General features: G+C 40.0%; 4 protein-coding genes across 11 annotated transcripts; 2 read left to right on the top strand and 2 right to left on the bottom strand.

Moving 5' to 3' along the window:
- The first annotated feature begins 65 nt into the window (after positions 1-65).
- LOC105453060 (uncharacterized protein B0303.7) lies at positions 66-3,306 on the top strand. The gene is made up of 6 exons (XM_011694738.1): positions 66-146; positions 847-925; positions 1,194-1,323; positions 1,421-2,191; positions 2,396-2,659; positions 2,733-3,306. Exons 1-6 carry the CDS (start codon positions 125-127, stop codon positions 2,850-2,852), a joined length of 1,386 nt encoding a protein of 461 aa, XP_011693040.1. The 5' UTR covers positions 66-124; the 3' UTR covers positions 2,853-3,306.
- A 951-nt stretch (positions 3,307-4,257) lies between these two features.
- On the bottom strand, positions 4,258-8,518 carry LOC105453061. 4 transcript variants are annotated; one of them, XM_011694740.1, is made up of 7 exons: positions 8,263-8,501; positions 7,685-7,863; positions 7,432-7,604; positions 6,305-6,518; positions 5,996-6,175; positions 5,729-5,909; positions 4,258-5,447 (listed from the first exon to the last, which is right to left on the bottom strand). In XM_011694740.1, exons 1-7 carry the CDS (start codon positions 8,364-8,366, stop codon positions 5,105-5,107), a joined length of 1,374 nt encoding a protein of 457 aa, XP_011693042.1. In that variant the 5' UTR covers positions 8,367-8,501; the 3' UTR covers positions 4,258-5,104. The 4 variants fall into 4 exon arrangements, with proteins under 4 accessions (XP_011693042.1, XP_011693043.1, XP_011693041.1 ...); XM_011694741.1 differs by having other exon boundaries at positions 4,258-5,349; positions 5,996-6,518; positions 8,263-8,518; XM_011694739.1 differs by having other exon boundaries at positions 5,996-6,518; positions 8,263-8,505.
- A 3,551-nt stretch (positions 8,519-12,069) lies between these two features.
- Positions 12,070-14,664, bottom strand: LOC105453052 (cysteine-rich hydrophobic domain-containing protein 2). Its single transcript, XM_011694724.1, has 4 exons — positions 14,434-14,664; positions 13,767-13,977; positions 13,507-13,623; positions 12,070-13,410 (listed from the first exon to the last, which is right to left on the bottom strand). Exons 1-4 carry the CDS (start codon positions 14,550-14,552, stop codon positions 13,360-13,362), a joined length of 498 nt encoding a protein of 165 aa, XP_011693026.1. The 5' UTR covers positions 14,553-14,664; the 3' UTR covers positions 12,070-13,359.
- On the top strand, positions 14,427-19,564 carry LOC105453053 (chymotrypsin-2-like). Of its 5 annotated transcripts, none has more exons than XM_011694729.1 (6): positions 14,427-14,501; positions 16,808-17,372; positions 17,854-18,151; positions 18,487-18,828; positions 18,965-19,191; positions 19,391-19,564. In XM_011694729.1, exons 3-6 carry the CDS (start codon positions 17,992-17,994, stop codon positions 19,556-19,558), a joined length of 897 nt encoding a protein of 298 aa, XP_011693031.1. In that variant the 5' UTR covers positions 14,427-14,501; positions 16,808-17,372; positions 17,854-17,991; the 3' UTR covers positions 19,559-19,564. The 5 variants fall into 5 exon arrangements, with proteins under 5 accessions (XP_011693031.1, XP_011693033.1, XP_011693032.1 ...); XM_011694731.1 differs by lacking the exon at positions 14,427-14,501 and adding an exon at positions 14,688-15,324; XM_011694730.1 differs by lacking the exon at positions 14,427-14,501 and adding an exon at positions 15,335-15,609.
- The last annotated feature ends 549 nt before the right edge of the window (positions 19,565-20,113 follow it).

The following is a 20,113-nucleotide window of genomic DNA, read 5'->3' as shown; positions in this document are numbered from 1 at the left end:
GGGGGGGGAGGGAGTCCGCGCGAGCCGTTTGACAGCGTAAATTTGAAAGCGACTGTTTTCGAAACGCGCTGCCGTGACGAGGACGTCGCTGCGGTGCAGCAGCGCGTGCCGCGGCGAGTGAAAAATGGCCGCGAACGTGAGAACAGGTGAGTTGATAACGTAAACGTGAACGGCGGCCCGTCGAAGTCATCGTGCTCCGGTGCGCGAACCAAGACGCCCCCCGGGGAGTCCGTGGCGTTCGTGCGTCCCGGAAACCGGGACGCGAAACCGTCGCGCCGCGTGCGCGCGCGACGTCACCCCGCGGCGCTCGTCCTCGCGCTGCTTCTCCGGCGATATAAATCTCCGGGTTCTCGTTCCCGATCGCGGCGGCGGCGCGTCGAACTCTGAACTTCTGCGGGCCCTCGCCCCCCCCCTCCACCCCCCTCCCGAATCCACCACGCCGCGGCCCGCGATCGTCGGGCGGACGCGAGATAAGGCACGCTGTGACTGGCCTGCGTCTCGCTTATCGTCGCGACATCCGCGTCGAGTGGGCGTACATCGTGCGTCGCGAATCCCGAAGCGACGACGTGCACACACACACACACTGGCACTATACGCACGTCCGCCCGTCCGCTCGTCCATCTGTCACGCAGCCACGCACTTTGTTTTGAAGAATTTTTCGTAGCTGTTGTGTGTACGCGCGCGATCACTCGTGCGCGTGTGCGCTTGTTTGTTGTGTCGTGCGGTCGGTGCGCGCGCGCACGCGGAACGCGTGCGTACCAGTGTGTACGAGGAACCGATCGTGCGTCAGAGCTGCCCAGCTGCCCCAGTCGTCTGATCATTGTCGCCTGTCGTTGTTGCTTTCAGACATGCGGATACCGACGCGCGCGGCGCCTCGTCCCCCGGGCCAGAGCGCGACGCAGAGAGACCCGATCTGGAGCAGCAGGTAGGTCTCGTCCTCGTCCCGCTAAGGTTTGCTCCTCGCGGCTGTGCTACTAACTTGCGTGCTAACATCGTTAACACGTTCTCCGCGCCTGAAACAAGTACATAATTGGATGTTGATAAGTAGGAGACAGCTAAAAAGTTTTTGGTCGCGGAGAACAAGTCTCTTTTATCTCTAAGAAACACCCCGTGGAAAATTCCACTGATAGAATCCCAGCTTCCGGACTATCTCTAGCCTCTGCACCGTTGTGATGACATTTGCATGCTTTCAGTAACGATATATTCGGAGGTGCCCTGACGACGCAGCCTGGACAGAAGAAAAAGCCACCTCCTCGACCACCGCCTCCGAAGTTCAATTATAATCACGCGCAATATCAGAGGGATCAGAAACAGAAAAAGCCAGTAAGGATTGCGGTTTACGTGTGCTCGTAGTTCTCGACACGTCTATCACCTGTGGAATACAGCTAGTTTAACAGCTATATTTTATTTCGCACGCTAGGCCAGGCCGACGGAGCTGCTGACCAATTTCTTCGGGCGAAAGAAGCAAGAGACTCCTCTTCCGACGCGTACCACCGGCCAGTTACAAAACCCGATAACGCAACCGTCGAACTCCATCGCGACATCGGTATCCTTGATAGATCTCAGCCCGCCTGGATCGCCGACGTTCACGACGCGCTCGAGCGATGGTGTCAGCGTCGACAGTTTCGGTAGTGACGGGAACTCGAATCCGTCCGTATTCACGAGCAGCGGAAACACATCGCAAACGGAAAGTGCCTTCGAGGATGACTTCGACTTCTTCGGTATGTCCGCCAGGAAGGTAGCGCAAAATGACCCGTGGCAGACCAAGACAACGGTGCAAGATCCGTTCGGGCCACTGGAGGACGCGTGCACGAGCGTGTCCCAGGTCGCCGCCGGCGCCGGCCTCTTCCCGTTCAGTTCCGGCAATCGCGCGGCGAACCAAGTGCCTTCCAACACGGTCGTCCCTAAGCCTCTCGTCACGTCGATGCCCACGATAATCCGAGCGAGACCTCCCAAGCCTCCGGCGCCAAAGATGTCGTTTAAGAAACTCGAACCGATACCCAAGGAGACGTGTACCGGCTTCGCAGTCTCGAGTAGCGGCGCGACGGCCAATCCGTTGACGTTGCATTTCTCGAATGCATGGTCCAACGACGGTGAAGAGAGCGACAGCCCGTCGCCACCCATGCCGACGATTCCACCGCCGGCGCTACCTGCGAATTATTTGACTGAATTCGGAGGCGACTTTGCGCAAGTGAGTGTTGCGAACTTATGCAGCGTCTACAATAGGAGTCGTAAGGAATTAACCAATCATAATTTATTATTCTTCTCACATTCGACTGTGTGATTGGTCAATTTCTTACAACTAAAGGCTTACGACTCCTGTTGTAGACGCTACGTTAAAGCTATATACGGTATTTGAAGGAAGCGCATTATTAACGATGTTGACAACTCACAGGGAAATTCCAGCGAACCTTACGGTATTGTGCTGTACGATTTCCCCGCATCGCATCCGAACGACTTAGATTTAAAGGAGGGCGACATTGTGCAATTGGTGAAGAAGGTCAACGACGATTGGCTGGAGGGAAGAATAGGAAATCGTCAAGGAATCTTTCCGCTTAGTTACATTGATATTAAAGTATCTCTGCCGGGTTTGTCGGACAACGTGGTCACAGCGCTTTACGCTTTTCCGGGAGAGAACAGCGACGACTTGTCATTCGAGGTATCAAAGATTTGCCGGCGAGGCAATTGGATGAAAGCTCCATTATGTTCTTAACGTTACTTTAACATTTCAGGAGGGAGCAAAAATTACGGTCATATCAAGGATATCGGAAGATTGGTTGTACGGTGAGTACAACGGTAGGAAGGGACAATTTCCAGTAAATTATATAAATAGACTTCCGCGTAATATTTAAACACTCTTTCAACGAATCTTTTGTATCCAGTGTATTAACAATTTACTATTTCGAGAGCCTCCGTATTGCAAACATTATTTAGGATTATTGCATCTTTACAAATCGATACTAGGAATAGTGATGAGAGAAAAAGAAAGTGTAAAAATGAATCTTTTATGCTGTAATTTCGATCATGTACAAATCAAAAAGAGAAAGAAAATTTTAGAAGATTTTACTGACATAAAGACTGAATTACACATAACGAGTTACTATCGTCGTGTTCCAATAGAGATAATTTTCGAAAGTAAATCGCGATACTGTCTTTAGACAACTAGAAGATAACGTTATCTGCGATTATATTGATGGTAATTGATATATTTAGAATTCATTTAGCTGACTCTTTTTGTAAAAAGTTTTGCACCCCTGTACTGTTTGCAATATTTTGTAAAGGATGCTACTAAAATCCATGTACTGGACCATATCTATATCTTTATTTCGAAATTTTACGCGCGCATCTAATGTTGCATCTAATGAAAGCTTAATTTTTACTAAGCACGTTTTGTACATGCCTTATATTCTAATTGTATGAGAAAATTTTTCTACATTTCATTTTTTTTGTTTCTTGTCGATTTTATTTATTGCAGTTCAGAGTTTCTTTCCATATATTTGCGTTTTCGAGAAAATTTATTTTAAATATTTCAAAATCCACTTGAGAGTTCAAAATCTACAAATTTTTGAGAATTTTATATGAGGACGTACCTTGGCAAGTATATATTTGGCATATACAAAAGATAATTTTTTAATGTATTAATATAAAATAATACAATAGAATACTGTGTTAATGTAAAATAACAGATCTGCCAAGGTTTATAAATTGTTACTATTGATTAACAAATGAATAATATACATATTTTAGTTCAGATATTTGCGTGCGTTATTTGAAGAGTTCGTTTTCGATAGACAGATTTCTAAATCAAATGAAAGATAATACAGTCTTCGTTAGATAATTTCACTGATTTAAATACTATCTTGGAATTTAATTTAGTTAGCTGTAGCATAAAAACATAAAGTTATAGCTTTTTCGTTGTATATATTGTGTTTGAGATTCTATAATTTACTATATAAAATTAGGAAATTACTCGGTATATCTTCCGTATTTATGCATAATAAATATAAACTGATTTTCTTTTAAGAGACTAAATCGTTAATGCAAAGATGCTTTATCAGTATATAAGTGAATATGCTGGATGTCTATATCACTGTATTATATAAACGTATTTCTTTCGTCTAACTGAGAATTGATTTCAGTAAAAGTTACCAGCGCGGTACAGTTGTAAATGTACATTATTGTGAATGCATAATTGAGTGGGAGAGGGACACGGGTGAAGAGGGGAGGGGGGGGGGGGTAGAAGCAATGACGTAGTTTAGATAACTGTTCATTTAATCTACCGTTAAGATGAGTAATTATTATTGTATATGTGTATACTTAATTTATGTTCGCACTCGCGCGAGTTATGTAATTATAATAATATGTTTGAGATAAAACTCGTAATTTAGTATGTGATTCAAAATGTGCATTGAAATTCGAACGTTTCGTGATACGCATACCAAGTCGCTAAGCTAAATCTTAGGAAGAAGCGATGAACTCGTACCGTTCTAAGTTCTTATCTCGCATTAATTTCGAAGATAATGGTGCAAGTTCTAATTGTACGTCTTACTCTTGTACACTTTGCTCGGAAATTCTCGTTGGTGCAGTATTAACACAGAATATCCCAGATTGCATCGAAGATCTGCATTGGGACCAGAATGTTAGTTCGTAAGACTAGGAAAGGCGAGTGATGATAGCGAAGAGAAAAAAATTGAAAGTTTATAGTCAAAGTGTAATAACAAATCGTCTTTACGTGTAATTAAATCGCTATTTAATTCTTAAGAAACTACCGCTGTTACGCAGAAGACGCCTAATATGCAATGTGATATTTTGCAATGTTTAAATGTGTATAAACATTTCATGTGTATACAAAATAAACTAGAAAAGAATAAATAAACTTTTGCCGAATGAAATTTCTGTTCCCCGTGCGACGTTGGCTTCCGGAATCGATTAAAAAGACACGATGAGCACGTATTGTAAAATTATCGAGAGACAATTATTTCTCACTTTCGAGTTGAATGTGTACGTATCTTTTTTTATATGTATACGTGAGCTGTATAAACAATGCAACGCTTCCTATCGATCGAAGAGAGTTTCCTTCCTAATGTACTTCGCTTTTACAAAATTAGGTGACGTTGCTGCTTCTTTCGTTGGCGTTACTTCTATTATCGAATATTATTGAGTTATTTGGCATATTATTGAATTGTTTGCTTCGCATAACGGTCCTCGTCAGCAACGCGCTGCAAGATCGTAAATGTTTGTGACAGTTGCTCCACGCGTTGCACCTCGAGACATTCCTGTGACACGGCAGGTGGTATGTGTCCGTATAATTTTTCAGCGTTTGCGTAACGACACCTCTGAACTTTTTTCCTGTAAGGTAATACAAAAAAAAGTTTATTGCGAAACTCCAGTGGTATACGTGAAAGAACAGGCCGCGGCACCACTTGAGCAACATCTTCTCTTGCAACCTGAAAAATAACAATACCGCCCGTATTAAGATATATATACATATGTATATATATTTGCGATATATCTTTTTATGGTTTGCTATATAAAATAGAATAATATAATAACAATTTTAATGATATAAATATATATATATTATTTTTTTGTTATACATAAAAGGTATAAATGAGAGAAATAAAAGATAATTTGGAAATAAATAATTTGGAACAGCGCGTGATAGACTATGAAACATTTTTGATCTCAATTTCTGTATTCTGTTAAACAATTCGAAAGATTATTTTACCAGTGTATATATTTCTCGTTCTCTCCCGCATTAGCAGGCTGTTTGATTAGAATCACGTCCCAATAAAGTTCCAGCGTTTCGACGATTCCCAACGGCAGCAGCAAGATCAAATGTACTATCGATACCGCGAGCAACGTCCTGCTCGAGTTGTGCGTTCTGTTGCCTCTGTACCTAGAATTATCTGAGGCGGAGGGTCGCCGTTAAATCTCCCCGTGCGATGACGTCGCGCGTCAACGAACGCGAGTCGGTCGGTCGGCGAAGACTTACGAGTTAATTCGTTGTGAATCTTATAAGACCTCCTCATGCGAACGATCAGCAGCAGGTTGCCGATCGATATGAAGAGCAAGGGCAGCCACGTGGACAGGGCGATGTAAAGATACATGGCGCTGCCCCACGGCTTCATCTTCTGGCACGGTACGAATTCGAATACGCTGTCGGTCTCGTATCCTACAATCAGCGTCAAGTCAGCGTTCATTGACGAGAAGAGAACAATGACACGTAATCGTGCGGTATGTAGTGACGCAAATTGACTCGCGAAGGGGGGAAAAGGCGCGATATGGGATGTAAACGCTTTACCGCCGGAGTACAGCTTCGTTAAGGATATCACGAAACTGATGCAGACCAGGCTGGCGATAGTCGTGATCGCGGAGCGATTCTGACAGTCGCGGGCGCCGAATGGAAACACCACGGCGATGACGCGCGTCCACGTGAGAGCGACGATCAGCCAGGTCGACGTAAATTGAAAAAGTTCCATGCACACGGAATTCGCGCCGCATAAGAACTTGCTGTTCTGCAAGAAAATTATCGTGAGCGTCGTGGAAAAAAAATATGATCCTCCCGCGATCAGTGTTCGAACTCCCTAACGTTTCCAAAATTTATCGAGATGTCGAGATGAATAGACGCGTTTGACACTTGCTGTCTGCCCAGGAGTTTTATTCTGTTTTTCTTTTGTCTTATTGTACACATCTCAGAATTTTTATTATCATAAGCATATATAACGGATAAAATATTGCGTGACGTAAAATAAGACAATAGCTTCATGGGTAGTGTGTTGAATAGCATTTGTTGCAAAAATAAACGAAAATAGAATGACATAAAGAGCTAGATAAGAATGTAAAGTAAAAAGTACACCTTACGTTGTTATCTATTTATTCAGAATTTGATATTAGATGGCATTTATAAGCCTACTTTTACAAGCGAAAATGTTGATAACGCCGATTATCTTGCAATAAGGAGGTCATTGAAAAATTAGGCGCCGCGGGTTACAGATAACTACCGTGGCAGTCAACATGTTAGTTGTAACTTTAATTTAAAAAAAAATCTCAACGTTTAATCGAGTCCAAGGCGCCGGGATGCGTAATAAAATATTTTTTTTCTTCAAACAATTCCTTTCGGTTAGTTTCTCACTGTGTAATATAGATAATATACGATAGACTCCCCTTAGATTCTGACCTTTATTAAGGTCTTCCTCAGTTCACGTTGAGGAGGTCACTCAGGGCCATCAATTGAGGAGAACCTTGATTCAATTGAAAGGAACCATTTGAGGAACAAATTGAAGTTACGAGTTATATCCATTAACTTGAAGCGACCAAATTGATTTTGTTCCGTCTCTGAGCGTACTGAATTTCTCGCAGCGGGAGGACCGATGACTGCGCAAACGAGACAAAATCGATCGTACACACGCAGGACCATAATATATTTACCATGAAGAGATCGTTAACGGACGTGGAGTGTGATTTTGCGACGCTCACGGCGTAATTGAATATTAACGCTCCATTGTCCGATATAGCGAGCGCGCTTAGATAAAGTGACAAATTGGAGTCACATAGCACAGGTGCGCTCAACATACTAAAAGATACAGCATTTAGCAATACACCTATACGAAGTGGGTTACAACGTTGTATGAGAAACACATTCGTGAGTTGTACGGTAGCGGCATCGCGACACGTTCCTTACCGAGTATTATGATAAACGGCGTTACATAGCGGAGCAAGAAGCGGACGGATCTGACGAACGGCTGCAACGACAGCCAGTACGAGCGCACCTCGCAGGGCCATTTAGCTTCTAAATCGGGCTGACTAGAATTGCGAATGAAATCCAGAACTGTTATTGGCAAGGGACACTTCGAAACGGCTCTGAAATTCAAAGGGATGTAGGGTCTACAACAATTCAACGTGCGCATTAAAAAATTAATAAAACGTATCACGAAGTAAAAAAAATTATATAATAAAAAAAAATATAAAAAACCGATTTCGCTGAAGTATCTATAAATTTTGTTAACAATAAGTATAAATCTGAAAATAATTTTCTAGATCATCAAAATAATTATGTGGGACGTTCCAGCATGATGATAATGTTGCACAAAGTTTTGACATTCTAGCAATCAGTTAAATTTTCAGACACTTCAGCAAAACAGTTCTTTCCGTGTGTATTTTATTTTACTTCTAAATTTTGATACTGAGACTCAACCGCTTTAAAACGTAAAATGGAGAATGTAAGATGAGACAGACATAACATCGTGGAATTTTCTTTACCTGGAGGAGGCGTTGTACGTTGAGAAAAACTCGTTAGAATTCACAGACAGGATACTCACGACGAATATCAACGCCCGGATACTTCTATTACATAGCAAAATCATCTTGCACCGAGCGCGCGAGAAAATACGAGAACTTAAATTCGTGTCCACTCTGATACTACGAAGAAGAATTATCTGTCCTGTAGCACAGATACGACTAACAATGGGCTCCTTTAATTAGAAGCTGCGGAGCATCTGTTGTCGATTATCATAATGTGACGTATTCCAATTTCGAAGTAAGCAGTTTGCTTGGACGTTGCTCCACTGGGAGTACATTAACATCGAAACGAACATATATATATATATGTATATATTCTATAGACATAAAGTTTCAGTTGAAATTTAATCTGGATAACATATAAGTTTGCACCTGATTAAAAATTAATAGTCCACATTAACTTGCAGTCGCTAAAGAGTATCGGTCAATAAGGTATACATTGAGCTTGAAATATTATTCGGCTATTATACAATCGTACATTTTATTTTCAAACTGAAAAACAGTTAACACAGTTACACAAATTTACATGGCTAACAAACGATTGTGTATAAAAGATAATCGTAGCGGAAAACAATTAGTCGTCATATAGTAAATCGCGCTTATAAGTCGGCTGTTAATCGAAAGCTTGAAACGATATATTTACGTATATCTTCGTTACGTCATATATTTCGCCTCTTTCCGCACCTCGCAATGCCGCCGAAAGGATAGCGTCTATCCACTGCGAACCTGATGATATGCTATTTCGATTCCGTCATGTAATCTTGTGCAACGATATCGCCAGCTTGCGAGCAGTTATTTTATTTGTAATGCGCAATATATATGTATATATATATATATATATAGGAACCACTCTCATTCTATACAAATATATTTCTTAACATGTATCATTAACATATAATATTTACATTTATATGATTCACACAAAATTCACGAGTAAAAGGCACATGTTTGAAACCACGATAGCCTGACCGATAATTTCACTATTTAGCCGCTTTTGCGCCGAGGATGCGTTGCAACTACAATTCATCTATTGACTTCAACTTTAAAATGTTAGGTAAATAAATGCTTTGGCAAGTTACATCTCTAATGCAACTAACGCAGTTAGTTTTAATGTAACGTGTAACATGATATGCGATGTTATGTAATTTATTCGTATATCGATTAATCCGTCGTCGACGTTCCGTCGCGGTATCTTCGTGACACGCGCAACTCGCATAAAAAAAAATTCTAAAACGTAAATTCAACAAATTCTATATATTTCCCGATTTTCCAATAATCGCCATTATCGCTCTCACATTTCTCTTCTATCAAAAATATATTCCTTTCCTCTGTGATGTTTCGCAATGTAATCATCAATATTACAAATCTCGCTTCCCTATAAATTCCCCTGCGGATTTCTCATCTTATTTACATTATTATTACACTCTTATGCCTTAACGTCAGTACCTATGAAAATAAATCCGCACACACGAAACCGTTCTTGCTGAAAAAATATTTCCGCTTCTTGGAGTGACATTATTCGAGAGATCCCTCAAGTAACAACAAATAAAACAGATCTAAAAAGTAAACCAATTTCTTCCTATTAATTGGCCTCCCTGCGATATACATCTGTTTGTCTTTTTAATTTTACAACGTGCAAACACACGTATTCATATATTTATATGGACATTCGTGAAGATGTGCGGTGCGCTGAATAATATGAGCAAATCGAAGAGTCTTTGTCGAGTGATGCTTTGATATCTCCGTTTTCACGCATCCAACATGCACAATACCTAGCTGAGCTTTTTTCTGCAAAGCAACGCGAATTGGAAAATAGTCTCAGACTGTAGAAGTGTTTGCTTAAAATGCATAATTTCCAAGGTGAGTTTTGTTATTAAACCGAATGTCCAAGAAATAACTACGCATAAAACATCAATCGTCTCTAATATCTACATGTATCATGCAAACTATGTAAATCATGTGTCGTCATGTGTCGTAATCTAGCTTATTATCTATACGGATAATTTGTTTGTAATTTGCCTTCTTGTGCCTGAAATAAGCATTTAGTTTTTATGATTATTTCCTTGATGTTACATTATCATGTTTTCGTGTTAGTATTCTGTTCCTGATATCTAAAATATTTATTTGTGCAAAGTGATAAACATCAACGGGAAACAATTCTGTAGCTTTTCTTTTACAGAGTCTACGTAGTTTATGATCTATGCGACGGAAGGATCATGTAAATTGTCGCGCAGACAACACATGTATATATGTATAAGTCATACTAGACTTAATTAACTTTTTTTTCTAGTATACGTGGCCTTTATATAATTGTGTACTAAAATATTTAATAAATTAATAAACTAAATCTATGCGTAATTACAACTACTTTCAAACTGAGCGTGGTTAACGTTACATGCGTTTTTCTGATTTACTTGGTGTACGTATTTCAAAAAAGCACAATTAGACCGTATTTTGGTATTTTAAGAAAATCGGTATTTAACGCGAGCGAACTGAATAAAAAAACTGCCTTCATATTCATCGGCACGTTAAGTAATCTTCATTCCTAGAGAATATGCGAGAATTGTTTTTAAGCATAGTTTTTAAGAATAGTTTAGAACCATATTATGCGTCTCTCACTTTGACCGATTTAACACAGCCCTTATTTTATTATTACGCTACCAGGAGGATCGCGATATTCAGTTTAGAAAGCACATATGCAATGGTTCCATTACACAGTATATCTCGGTTTATATATATAATATATATATATATATATATTCTACATGTATATAATTCAATATTTGTTCAATGGATCGATTGAAAGGACATTACATACAGAAATATCGACACTTCTGCCCGCTATAGAGTTATCGGAAAAATAATAATCGTATAACAATTCGTCCGTACACACGTGTCCGAAAATATGACGATGTGATTTTTCTATGATCGCTTAAGACTGCTCTTATTATTCGACGTATTTATCAACTATTCAACAGATCATCGAGAGTATAATCGTTCCACAATATTTCCATCGAATGAAATGAGAATCTATATAAATAGCTCTGCTTGCCTCATCTTTAAAGATATATTAATGATAAATGGATTATATCTATATTTGTGATTGAAATCAGATATGGCAATATAGCATTCTTATCTACATGACACAGACACCTCTAATGCAACGCCTGTTACTTCTCGACTTACTTGTTAGTTACTCCTATAGAATAAGTACAAATATTAGAGAAACAGAGTAAATCTGGTAATTCTATAAAAGGCTTTAAACGTGTAGAACCGCATAAGATAAAGCACGGGCGTTATGTGTAGCTGTTTGCGATACACATTCAAATTCAAAAGCTAGTCTTTTGTTCTCGATCACAGCCACTGAACAGCAACAGAAACACTTGCAGTATTTTCACATGCTTTTGCATATTTTTCTACAACCGTTTTTTTTTTTAATGTTTTGCGGGCGCCTGCCGACGGAGTGAATTTGCTTCGATCTGTCCGTTAGTACGAAAGCAACGCGAGGCTGACAACAGTCGCATCATCACACACGTTAGACAAGTTGTTAGTTCAGAGAAATATCTGTGCGGAACCATATTATAAACTGTAAATGCAAAATAGTGCCTACAACAACAGAGTTCCTTTACACGGGAGACGTTGTTCCGATACTTCCGTAATCCTATCCCTTTTTTTTTTGTTTTATTACGAGAAACGGTATGTATTATTAACGAGAATAGAGTAAACAGTACTACGATAGCAGTGCCGCTTAAGTAAATTAAAAATGTATTATCATCCATAAAATTAAAATTTATTTTAATGAACAATTTCACCATTCTTTCTTAAGACTAGTTTAAACATTAGCTTAAAAGGAAAACAGGATATGTGACAAGAAATGTCCGTGCGCTAAGTTTTTTTAATTCATTCATCTAAGGTCACACGCGCAAGATCATGCGGCGCGTATGCGTAAAAACGTGATAATGTTCAACATTTTTTTTTATCATTATTAATAAGCAAGAATCAATGAGCTCGTTCATGGCAGTCTTCTACAGTATTCCCTATGTCCTTCTGTGCCCAAGTTAATTGCGCTGATGCTATTCTACAGCTGTGTACTACTGTTTGCCCTATTGCAGACTGATGCGTTTCGAAATTGAAATTTCGTCTCGTCGTTATATATCTTTATATTTATCAGCTGATCTACACTTCTTCTAAAATCTACGTCGATACCTTTTTTTAATAGCGCGCCTCGACACGCTTCTCGATCTCTGAATGATTCGTCCGTGTTAAAATATTCTCGTGAAATTCGTATCGGAAAGTAAAGCCGCGCTTTACACATCATACTTTCTAATATCACCGTGGTAAGAAATTAACCTATGTAGTTAAAATAAGTTTCTATGTATGTACACGTACGTATGTACAACATGAGCGCGCGCGCGCGAGCGCGTATATATTGCATTATGCACGATTAGACAGATTGATTGGCGTGACTCATTTTGTTTGTCATACTTTAACACGTTCGTTGTACTGAATCAGATTAATTTCTTACCCTGAAAGAGCTTAAACTCTAGTCGACGAGTTACAGATTATCAAACGTTGCGAGGAACTCGGCGAAAAGAAAAGAAAACGTTATTACTTTCGCAACGACTGAACGAAGCTGTCGAGTAGTTTTCAGCGCAAAAGAATTTAAAAACACAGAAAGTGACGCGCGTGAATCTGACGATTGACGCGTTGATTTCAAACGAATATGAAGAATATCTCCGAGAAAATAATCATCATTCGATTCGTTCGCAATATTTTCACCCCCCCCCCCCGTTTTAAATTAATTGTAAAGAAATAGCAGCTGTCCTTTTTCTTCCTATATAATCGAAACGTGATCTATTCTCCGTTACGTCGAATTATTGTACTGTGCATTCCTACCCATGATATTTACAAAAATATGCATTATACATAAGTACCAGAAAAGTACCTATATCATCGTAGCGGCACTTTTATCTTCTCTGTATTTTCTCTCCGCAGTTGCACATTGCGTTTCGATTATTTGCATTAATATGTATTACTAATTGCACAATTTCACATTGCTTAATCGGGCCTGTAGATTGGAATCTTTGGAATAAATTCAATCAAAAGAACCTGAAATGCCAAGAAAAGCGAAACCATCAATCATGTCGTTAAAATTACACGTCAAGTCTTTTTTTTTTTTAAACTAACAATTTCATAATGCCTTACATATTCCATCATGGAGGAGCTGTCGCATCTCTGTTTCGCCAACCTCCAATGTAAACCGAGTTTGTGGTAGAGCCTACTGTTCTCCCATTCTAACAATTTATTTAACGAATGCTGAGTCTAGAAAGAGATAAGATGTCACGTTCATGTACATACATTAAAATCTAATTTAAACCCATTAAATTATCTTGCAGCTTGTTTTACGCAAAATGCAAAACTTTCCGTTGTAAATTCGACTTTCTTGCAAATTCATCGATACGCACCCTCTTGCTCAAGCAAATGACAGGCCACAGAGAACATCCTAGAGTACAGCAACAGCATACACAACCGCAGAATAACCACTTAACGTTGACAGGTAAAGTCTTTTTCAGTACACTGTTCACTCTCATCACGGTCGCCTTGAACTCCTCTGGAGCCACGCGGGACATGAGGCCGTTGGGAAACTCCGACTCAAAACGGTTACTGAGACCGAATCTGAAAGAGAGAGAGATCGCACAGATTAATAACACGCCTCTACGTGTATAATTTCCAGTGTTTCGGATAAAACTCGTCGTTGAAAATCTTCCGTACACAAAGTGGAATAAAAGTATTTGCGCGGCTCCAAGGTAAACGACAATTTAATTATAGAAGATCCGTTGAATTATGCATTTCCACGGCGGAGTAAAAACAAAAAAAAACAACGAACGTCGCTGGGCTGACGACGTGCGAAACGACAAGACGGAGGAGTTTCGCGCGGACCGGAACCGACTTTCCGTCCGAAATCAATCGTGATCAGATGGCTTTGTTTGCTTCCCTTCTTTGTGGAGAAGCGCGAATCTCCCTCCCCCCCCCCCCTCCTTCCGCTCTTCCAGACAACAAAGAGCCTCTCGCGAAACGCGCGAATTCGCGGAGCGGCGCTTCCTTCACGCACGGGACGGGGAGAAGACTTACACCGTCATGTTGCCAGCCCCGCGGATCACGATCGGGTCCGGAACCATCGCGACGTAGTGCTCCTCCAGGTGCTGCTCGTTCTCCTCCTCCTCCTCGTAGATCGCGTCGAAGTCCGCCATCGCGCTCCCCCTCGGACTCGCCGACTCCCGCGGAGGACGTGAGTTGCGCGTGTATGTATCGCGTTCAGCGACGATGACGATGACGACGACGACGACGACGACGACGACGACGACGACGACGACGACGACGACGACGACGACGACGACGACGATGACAACACAACNGCCGCGGCAACGTGTTGTGCGCGCGCGCGCGCCTTCTACCCCTCGACTGGCCGGCCAGGTCGTCGTGGTTGCTGGTCGCCGTCAGCGATGACGACGAGACAACGACGGCGACCGACGGACGACGCCGCGCGGCGCTCTCGCGAGCGCGCCCCTCTCGCTCACATCCCCGTCGCGACGACGATGGGCTTCCGGCACGTCGCGGTCACGCTCGCTAATTCGTCGCGATTACTATCGCGGGCGACGATCATCTCCGATCTCCGCTACACGAGACCGGGGCTAGGCCAGCTGCTGGACGTGTTCTAGACGACGATGACAACGACGACGACGACGGTAGTCGCGATCCGTCCACCGCCAGCGTTCGCGTATTATGTATATGTACGTGTGATGTATCGCCACTCGCTCTCCAGCTCCAGCCGATCACCGATGCAGCACGACGCACACTGCGGATACGATACGGCGACGGTGCGGCTCACGGCTCGTCGCGATCTCTCCTTCCTCTTCGCGAGTTCGCGCTCCCCGACCTGCTCCGATCTCAGGTCTGCCAACGGAGCGAAGTGCGCGAAGGGACGAGGGAAGCCGCCGAAGTGCTGCCGATGAAGTTCACGAGGTGACACCTGGTGCGACAAATCTCGCGCATGCGTCGCAGCGCGAGTGCCAGCAGACAGCTGTTACCACGCTGTCACGTCCCAATCGCGTATATATTTCGCTGCGAAAAACGGTGTGATTGGTGGATCTCTCTCTCTCTCTCTCTCTCTTTGTATAAAATTTATTATTCAATCTCCCTAGAAGTCAAAGAATTATTTTGCCGAGTTATAAATGGGAAGTCTTATTTTTATTGTTGGCGTTATGTATTAAGAAGTTGGAACTTTTCTCACTTTATCCGCCAGTGGAGGTGTATAAAGTATTAATTCTTGTCTCTCTTTTTATATCGTACAAATATGGCATATTGACGTCAATTTTGTGTAATTCTGGCTTCCTTCCTAAGTTACTTATTTCGTCTTCAACTTTTGACATTCTTCATCTTTTCCCTTCGCAATTTAATGTAATCTGTCCTCTTTTGAGAACCCACTTTCTCCGATATATACTTTCTCTTTTTTACATCTCCTTGATTGTGTTATTTTAATTTTCATGGAAACTTTTAAAAATAATCATAACTAATAGAACTTAGTACTCTCAATTTTAGGCTTTAATGAATGATTTTTTAAGAGAATGAGTGTTAGCTCTCTCGTAATCATAGTAATATCTATCATACATATGTCAATTAGATAACTGCGGGATAACTGTAGAACGCTGACATGATCGAGTGTCGGTAATTAAATCTGTGACACAATAAAATTTATTGTACGATAATAAGCGAGAAAAGTTGAAAAATTTGAAGTCATTTCTACAACCGATTAATTAATGTACTATCTATACTTCTAAACAATTATTTGTGCCTTTTTAAACTGACTACTGAAAATATATACAAAAAATAATAGATCCATTATAAATTAATTTAATAAACATTAATTAACCATTAACTGTTTAATTGACTATTCTAATTATTATATTATATTAATGATCAATTCTCTTTTTCGAATGAAACAAATAGATTTAAATAAGTTAATTTTTAAATATAAATAATTCTTAAATTGAAATGTTATATAATGATTTAAATTGAGTTTCCATAGATTATTAATTTCTTCTTATAATCCTTAAAAAAAAAAAAGATTAAATCACTGCTATTTTTTAACGTGATATTGTAACAGTTGCCCGAAATAAACGTGACAGCATGATATTAATAAATCGCATTAAGCATTCGATAAGATAGAACTGAAGTCATCAGAAGATATTGCGACAGAAGAAGAGATGTTAAATCAGTCAATTTTTAATGACACAACTGGAAGTATTTATTGCTACAATGTTATTTTACGTAAGGTTACATTGCACAAGTTCCTCGAAACGTCTTCGGAACTCGGAAATTATTCGAATAAATTACTTCCCGTTCGTTTGTAAATATAATTATAGAATTGTTACGCTAATGGGTGTACTAAAATGGAAAGTAATCCGCAAAAAGATTCATTTACATCTTACGTACTTTTTTTTTTTAGGTCAACTTCGAACTCCGCGAAGAAAGCGAGAGAACTCTGACGACGTTACGTAACACGTCGTTCGCAGGAGAAAAGAAGGATCGGCCGTGCGGTTTGAACGTGAAATCGGACAGCGAATACGTCCGGTCCGGAGCTCACAGCTTCGTAGCGCGAGAGGATCTCGGAGACGAGATAAACGATGAATCATGTATATGCAGGCATTACGCATCACGCACACGCGTTACGTCGCGCCGGGCTGTCCGCGCGTGCAAAAATACTCTCGAGTCATTACGAGCCTTCGAGTGCATTTCAATCAGAGTGCAACGGCCGCTCGACTGGAAATCACGGAACTGTCAGCAGCGCAATAGAATGATTGCCAATCAATTCGATGCAACGGTCGAGATTAATAGAAACGACAACACCTTCTATCCGAGCAATACTGTTAACTCGCCGCGCATTTCGCAAGGATAATTATTGTATGCAATAATGTATAATTTGTCGCTGAAAAAGCGCAACAAGAAAAAGAAACGTTTAACTAAAGCTGTTTTGTCACATTTATATGGATGGAGATTAATAAATATATTTGGTAAGGAAAACATTTCTCCGATTTCCATTTCTTTATAATGTGTGTATAAATGTTTGTTTTTCGCGTTTAAAAAAATACGTGAAAAATATTAAATGCACTTATATTATATCACTGGAAAATTTCAATAAAATTTAAAAATATTTAAGCAGTAATTATTTCATGTATACCTACACTGTGAAAAAAAATTACTTAAAACAAATAAATATGTTTTAGGTACCCCTCAAAAAAATAATTTCTTGAAGCAAGTAAAATTTTTTGTTTTAAGTAATTTTTTTTCTCAGTGCAGACACTTTTACTTAAAATAAAAAATTTTTACTTGCTTCAAGAAAATTATTTCTTTGAAGGGTACCTAAAACATATTTATTTGTTTTAAGTAATTTTTTTTCACAGTGTAGAATGTGCCATCGATAAATTTGACAAGAGATATAAAGCAATGGAAATCGGAATGATAAAAATCAATTATGTTTACGATCTATGACAGAGAAATGAGAAGCAGTGTTAGGGCTAATGTATTTCTTCCACCTCGTGCAAGCGGTTTCTCCAGTCGGTGTTATACTTGACTGACTAAATCACTAAATCATAAATAGCAGTGAGACGCGAAAATTTTCGTTAGTCCGCTATGGATTCGTGGAGTGCAAAGGCTTTCGTGTTTTTCCTGATTGTTTCGACGTCGCGTAGAAATGCTCAACCGCAGCCTCAACACTTCAATAACAAAAGGATCGTTATTGATTTTAATAATGGTGTCATTACGATCAATAATCAATTGTCCGTGTCGAATAGTGAGTACAAACGCGTGATAACTAAAAAATCCACTAGTAAAAAAAAAAGATATTTTCATTGTTCTGTCAGAATAATAATGTCAGAATAATAAATACAATATAACAAGCAGAATTTTGAGAACTTGTGCTTATATAATAATATTCCGTCTGTGAAGGATTCATTATGTAATTCATTTTTTACCAATGCTATTATTACATCATATTAGAGACTAAATTTTCTATGTATTTTTATATTCAGATATCAGTGCCATACATTTTTATTTTCAATTGCATCTTTTTCTTGAGAAAGCATCTCTATTTTCTGTGAATATCTTTTTTTTTTTGTCGTGGAAAAGCCAAACAAATGGAGAGGATAGCCGGTGGAACCTACGCGAATGAAGGTCAATTTCCGTTCATGGCCGTGGTGCATCGATTGATCGATGGTAGGAGAGTCGCTCAGTGCGGCGGTACCATCATTTCGGAAAGATGGGTGCTGACCGCGGGGCACTGTATCGCAAAGTATCCACAGAGGTTCTTCGTGATATTCGGAATCGTCGACAAAACGGGGATCGGTTACGACATAAACCGGGGATCCGGGGTCTCGATGATGACGACGCAGGCTCACGTACATCCCTACTATTACTTCAGCAAGAACGACATCGGACTGTTACAGATGCCGGAAGATATTCCTTTTTCAGGTAAGAAATAATCGTAGATTCAATAGAGAACGCTGAATTTCGTGTTTCCTGACGGAGAACTCCAGAGATTGTAAAAGATAATATTTTAAATACAGTTTTTATTTTAATTTTCTGCGTTTCGAAATTTTAATTTCAGAAAAAATTCAACCAATACACCTGGCTGGTCCGAAGGAGGGTAAAGTGATGGCCGACACGATTGCCACTGTGGTTGGATGGGGTCGTGATGGCTACGGTCCCAGAGGTACCAAGAGACTCAAGTACGCCCTAATGCCGTTAATTTCAAAACGCGATTGCGTCTCGTATTGGAGAGTGGACTACAGAAATATATGCACGGAACCGGGACTCGGGAAAAATGCGTGTCAGGTAATAGGGTCGAATTTAATTATACAAAAAATTTTTAATAGTAAAGTAACGCCAAAATGCGAGCTAACACAAATTTTTAATTTTTACATTACAGATTTATCTAAATCTGCACACGTTAGAACTATTTAAAGTTTTTTAAATGGATAATATTTTCAATGTGTGCGTGTAATGTTACTTGTTCTAATTTGATGTGTCTTAGGGAGACAGCGGGGGTCCCCTTTTTGTAATGAGGGACGATCGGCCGCTGCAAATCGGTATCGTTAGCTACGGAGACGCAAACTGTCCGAGCGGTAGACCGGGGGTGTATACGAGAGTGGCGGCGTTTGCGGAATGGATTCAACGTGTCAGTGGAATAGAAATCGAATAAATAAACTCACAATGATAACTTTATCTTTCTAATTACTCTCTATAATTGTGCAGTGCGTACAATAACAGTCAATAATCCTGTCACTTTCTCAAAATTGCAATTACTCTTCTCTCATTCCTGTTCTTTCTTTTTTTTTGTCTTATTCATGTGCTCTTCTATAGATGATTCTATGATACGTTATTTCCTGAGAGATCATAACTTCCTTCCAATTTGCATTACCGCGGAAATGTGTTCTATTTAGATAATTATAGACAATTTTCTTCTTCATCTTCGATTTCATTGTCTTCATTCCCGTCGAGTTATTATCCGTCGAGCAGCTCGTAAGATATAATTTTCTTAAGAGGATAAGATAGATAACATTTACGATGTTATCGATATTATCGACAGTGGCAATGACATTGACACAATGTCATTATATATAGTAATATAAAGCAAATTAAAATAAAAATTCTACAATTATCTAAAATTTCGTCAATGCACTTTTTACGTAAAAAAGTCAAATTAAGAATTATTTTATCTATTGTTAATTTTATATAATTCGTTCTTCGTTCTTGG

Source organism: Wasmannia auropunctata, unplaced genomic scaffold (genome assembly GCF_000956235.1).
Source record: "Wasmannia auropunctata unplaced genomic scaffold, wasmannia.A_1.0 LD336022.1, whole genome shotgun sequence".
Classification (NCBI taxonomy): Eukaryota; Metazoa; Arthropoda; class Insecta; order Hymenoptera; family Formicidae; genus Wasmannia; species Wasmannia auropunctata.
The sequence above is the reverse complement of the archived record's forward strand: the minus strand, read 5'-3'. Positions and strand labels throughout refer to the sequence as shown.